Source organism: Cornus florida, unplaced genomic scaffold (genome assembly GCF_030987335.1).
Source record: "Cornus florida cultivar Cherokee Brave unplaced genomic scaffold, ASM3098733v1 CherokeeBrave_3.0.0_Hap2_Chr03, whole genome shotgun sequence".
Taxonomy (NCBI): domain Eukaryota; kingdom Viridiplantae; phylum Streptophyta; class Magnoliopsida; order Cornales; family Cornaceae; genus Cornus; species Cornus florida.
In genome coordinates, this window is record NW_026775573.1 from 21,277,461 (window position 1) to 21,283,002 (window position 5,542).

Consider the following 5,542-nt stretch of genomic DNA (forward strand, 5'->3'; position numbering starts at 1 on the left):
TATCTGTTTAATCCTTCACATGAAGCACAAATTAATGTGAAGGATAATTTCACTATTCAGTTATCTATTTATTTATTATTTTTTTGTGGTGTGTATGACTCTGTGTATTTCCTTTTAGTTTGGAGGAACCATGTAGATAAAAAAAAAAAAATCATGGGAAATGATGGACCCTTCTATTTTCTTCCTAAAGGAAGAAGCTGCCTGCATGTCTGAGGAATCACTTCAACATTGATGTCCAGTAGAACTTGTATTATAATATGATAACATGATAATCAAGTGCACGCATATTTTTGAAATATCGAGACACTGAAGCAAGAAAATTAAGAAAAAAGAAATTACTTCTAGGAGAAAGATTCTATTCAAGACCTAAAGGTGCATTATCATTTAGTTTGATTAATGTTTACAAGAACTGAAATGCGGAAAACCTCTAAGGGAAACTATTGAGAGACTGAAGAAATGAGAAACATTAAAGCAGTAAAGATTTCCTTCTACATTTGAACAGAAAGTTAAACCGAATATGATTTTGATGCAACATCTGATTGTGGTTGTCTGTTTCAGGATGCAGAAGCTCTATATTTTGGAAGGCTGAGAAAGTGTTCACTGGAGACTGGAATATGCTTGACAACCCAACCAATCGGCCATGCCAATGCACCAATTCCAATGCATGCACCCCATTGGCCCCAATTCAGCCTTTCAGTATTTGCAAACCTCTTTAGAAGCTCCACCATAACCACTTGAAGAACTACTGTTATCCCAACTATCCCTAGGAACAGTTTGTTCTTCAGTATCCCCTTAAATATGTTCTTCTTCTCCAGCTTCCTTGCATTAAACTCATTAAAAACTTGGCAGAGAACAAAACTATTGAAGATGAGTGTGTCCTTAACCCTCTCGTTCACGTGAAAGACGGAGCTTCCCTTGAACTCTAAGAGCAGTAGTACGGTGACTTGATACAAGGCCTGAGCAATTAAGTTCCTCCACATGACTCTTGTTATAAGCGGTTTAGTTCGACCGACGGGTAGCTTTTCCATGAGATCATTAGTGGGTTGCTCAGTGGCCAAGGCTAAAGCTCCCAAAGTGTCCATTATGAGATTCACCCACAACAACTGGACTGCTGTAAGTGGGACTTCACCAGATGATAACGCAGCAACAAAGTTTATGACAAGGGCTGCAACATTCACTGTGAGTTGAAATTGGATGAACTTTTGAATGTTGTTATAAACACACCTGCCCCACCTCAGAACTGTCACCAAAGATGAGAAATTATCATCCAAGATGATGATATCTGAGCTTTCTTTTGCCACTTCTGTGCCTTGGATCCCCATGGAGAGCCCAATATCTGCTTCTTTCAGTGCGGGTGCATCGTTGTTTCCATCACCTGTGACTGCTACCACGTGGCCTTTCTGCTTCAAACATTGCACCATCAGAAGCTTGTCAAACGGGGATGATCTGGCCATTACACGGATAGACTCGACCTTTAACATTCTCTCTTCTTGTGAGTAATTTCTGAACCTTACACCTTCTACTACTGCATCATTTAAATCTTCATAGGGTTTCAGAATTCCACATTCTATAGCTATTGCTTTTGCAGTGAACATATTGTCTCCAGTGATCATTTTGATGTCAACTCCAGCATCCCTGCATGACTGTACTGCTGCTCCAACACCTGGCCGGCATGGGTCCTTCAAACCCACCAGCCCTAATAATGTCAGTCTGCTTTCTTCGAGTTTTCCATTGCCCTGTAAACTTTCTAGCGCGACTTTTTTGCATGCGAAAGCAATGCATCGCAAGCTTTTAGCTGCCATATCTTTAATAATTGTTTCAAATTGGACTCTCTCTAAATCATTCATTGCTGAGATCATCCCGCTTCTCACGTAATAATTTGAGCACATTGCCAGAATCATCTCTGCAGCTCCCTTCCAGTGTGTATGAACTGTCTTCCCACCTTTTCTCTTCACCATAACTCCACTTCGTTTCTTCTCCGAATTGAAAGCTTCTACGTGGAGAATTTCACTAGCTTGCTTTAGTTCATCAAGATCCAGATTCAAATCAAACACAGCCCAAGAGAGAATGGCTGACTCAGTTGGACTACCGGAAATTTCAGGAGTTGATGTAGATACTGGTCTATATACTTCTCCTGTTGTATTTAAACCAATACCTTCTTGTAGCAATTCAAGAAAATTAGGGGCGAGTTCTGATGATGTTGTCTCCTTCAGTTCCTCTTTTCCCAGCCAAAACTCTGTGACCTTCATCTGGTTTAATGTAAGGGTGCCTGTTTTGTCTGTGCAGATTGTTGTAGCTGAACCCATTGTCTCACAGGCGGAGAGTTTCCTGACCATGGCATTGTCAGCCATCATTTTCTTCATCGAATAAGCCAGAGTCAGAGTAACAGCCAAAGGCAAACCCTCTGGGATTGCCACCACAACTATTGTAACTGCTGCGGCAATGATACGCACCATGACATTCATGATCTCGTCAGCTTTGGTCTTGCTACCATTGAATTCCCGGTGCCCGCTTTGGTCTTTAGTGTGTCCTGTGAAGTAACGAATCATCAAAACCGTGAGAACGAGAAAAGCCACCAGCAAACCAATCTTCCCAATATAAGAAGTCAGCTTGTTGAGACGGGCTTGCAATGGTGTCTGCTCCTCCAAGTCACGGCTTATGGAGCTCATCATCTGGCCCCATGCTGTGTTCATGCCTACTGCAGTGACAAGCATGTGACTGTAGCCATCTGTCACCTTAGTACCAGAAAGCAGAAATGGATTCGTGGCCTCATTGACTTCAACATGGTCGCTTTCACCAGTCATGCTAGATTCGTCCACCTTCAACGAATGACCATCCAAGAACAATCCGTCTGCAGGAATCTGATCACCAATATTCAAGCAGACAATGTCACCCACTACAACCTCAAAGATTGATATGGGTTGTCGCCGCCCATCTCTCACCACTTCCACTTTTATGTCGCTGCTCTCCTCCGACAGCTTCTCGAACTGTCTGCTCTGCTTGAAGTTACTGATAGCAGAGACTGCAACAACTAACACAACAGCAACAATGATGCTGCCTCCATCATACCACCCTTCCTTGAGGCCATGCTGCTTAATCCCAAAGCCAAGAGAGAGAACTGCACATACCAGGAGTATGATAATTGTTGGGTCTTTGAATGCTTCTAGCACGAAACTGATAAAGCTTTTAGCAGGAGGCTTCTTGTATGTGTTGGAACCGAACACATCAATTCTGTGCTTGGTATCATCACGGGTGCCACTGATGCCAGACTTCTCATCCGTTCCAAGAACGGCTGCAACTTCCTTCACTCCTCCATATTGATGGAGACCATCAAAGTCTCTCTCTTTAACCAGGTCGGCAAGAAAGGGTACGTGATCGTGATCGTTGTCATTGTCATTGTCATCATCATTCACGGGTTGAATGTCGATTGCAATGTATGGCGGGCTATGAATTACACCTGTGAGAGATCGGGTTTTCTTGAAAACCTTCTTGGACAAAGAAACTATGAAATATATGGCTGTGAAAGCCAATTTTAATCGTTTGGGGAGTCTGAGAATGGAGCTATCTTTGTCCCTGAACATGATTATATGTAGACGAACAAGAGAGAGGGGGAACAAAAGGCTGAATATGTGAGATGTGATGTAACAGTGTGTGTGTGTGTTTTTTTTTCTTATGATGTAACTGAGTTATTCTTGCTTATATAGGAATTCGAAAACGCGTATGAGAAATTTCTCTGTAGGTTCGTGGAGATTACTGGGATGCCTCCCCAAGCTAATCATGTAGTGGCTGTTAGTTGCAATTAAATTTCCGAGCAATGTTCAACATGAAGTCTTTGAAGTTTGGAGTAAGGTCGTTCATTTACAAAAATGAAATATGAATTGAATTCTCCAAACTTGTCTTCAAGCCCATTATTGGAAAATCCACCTGTCTCTTTAAAACAATATTCACCATTACAAGACTCACCAACCACACGCACAAACTTCAAAAATTTACCAGATGAAGTCTTTTGAGTTTCTGTTTGATTATTGTTTTATTTTGTTTTGGATCACATCTAATTTTTTACATATAAAAGCAATATTATTTTTATTGATTATTGTTTATTTTAGTCTTGGATCACAATTATTTTATTATTAATTTTACTTAATTATTGTTTATAAAATTTATTAATCAAAGAAATAATAAAACTGAACTCTTATAAATATATATTTATAATGACTCTTTAAATTTTAAATATCAACTATTTATAACAAGTTGCTAATTAGTTATTTAGAAAATAAATTTTTATTATAAATTAATTTTTAAGTTTTGATCACGTGTGTGTGTAATATATATATATATATATATATATATATTTATAACTTTATGGGATATATGAATAGAGGCTAGCAAGGATTATAATAATAATAATAATTAAATAATTTTCAAAAGTTAATCTAAAAAGGTTTATTCAAAAAACCGTTAATAATCATAAATGGGTTCATTCAAATCACATTTAATAACCGTAAATAGATAATCATAAAAAAAAAAAAAAAAAAAAAACACCCAATTTGAAGGGTGAACTTTAGGACTTGTCTGGTTTGTATTTTGTTTTGGGTGTTTTCATTTTTAATTGGGTACGATAAAAATGTTTTAATTTGTATAGTGTTAAAATATTTCAAGAATAGTGATCAAAAGTCAAAATATCAATTTGGTGTGTTAACATGTTCCGCACTGTAAAGCAGTACAATGGTTATGGTTTAGTTCATTATTTAATATTCTTCTTTTTTTCCCAACAAATGATATCAAAAAAAAAAAAAAAAAGTTGTTGCTCTTTCTCTCTCTATCTGTCAATTGCACCAAAACACCCGGAACCAAAACCAACTTGCTTTAACATCCTGATCAAAAGTATTTCTCAACAACTTGAGAATCAGAATAATTTTAGAGTGAACTCAAGCTTTTTTAATTGCTCCGATTCTACTCTTTCTTATAATGAAATCAAGTAAACATTTCCGAAAGCTGAATGGAAAAACAAAATTATTCTTTGGAAAAGTATTCATCACTTTGTCCTTGTGCTTACCCAATTTCTAGTTTGGCTAAAGGATCATGGGCAGTGTAATTGCTAGGTAAGTGCAATGGAGTGGAATTCATATTAAGCACGCAAAAATATCCATATATCGATATATATATATATGTATGTATGTATATATATATATTTGGCAAACAAACTAAGAGAGATTTCTCTGTATCTTCCTGGTGGAGTTAGTTACAGTCCTTCATGGATTTGGTGAGTCAATGAGTCATGCACCTATTGCATGCAAAAGAATTGTACGTTTTAGTAGATAACTGACATGGTCAAAATAACTTGTTTGGAAGGGCAGAAAATTTGAACAACCCAATTGAAATAAAATTCTGTAAATGTCCCTAAAATTCCCAATTTTTCCATCATTGATTCGGTTGGGTTAATTATCTTCTTTGTTCAAGTTCGAATTTTAAATTTCTTGAATTACGCATCATTGTACTATTTATTTTGTCGTAATAAAACTTATACTTACGTACCCAAAAG

General features: G+C 37.5%; 1 protein-coding gene across 1 annotated transcript; it reads right to left on the bottom strand.

Annotated features, from left to right (window-relative positions):
• Window positions 1-505: 505 nt before the first annotated feature.
• Window positions 506-3,792, bottom strand: LOC132298691 (putative calcium-transporting ATPase 13, plasma membrane-type). The gene has a single exon (XM_059795078.1). The coding sequence runs from the start codon at window positions 3,579-3,581 to the stop codon at window positions 555-557; it is 3,027 nt and encodes a 1,008-aa protein (XP_059651061.1). The 5' UTR covers window positions 3,582-3,792; the 3' UTR covers window positions 506-554.
• Window positions 3,793-5,542: the final 1,750 nt, after the last annotated feature.

Bases quoted from the DNA above. Each gene is read 5' to 3' on its own strand.
- LOC132298691 (XM_059795078.1), bottom strand. From the start codon at position 3,581: ATGTTCAGGGACAAAGATAGCTCCATTCTCAGACTCCCCAAACGATTA.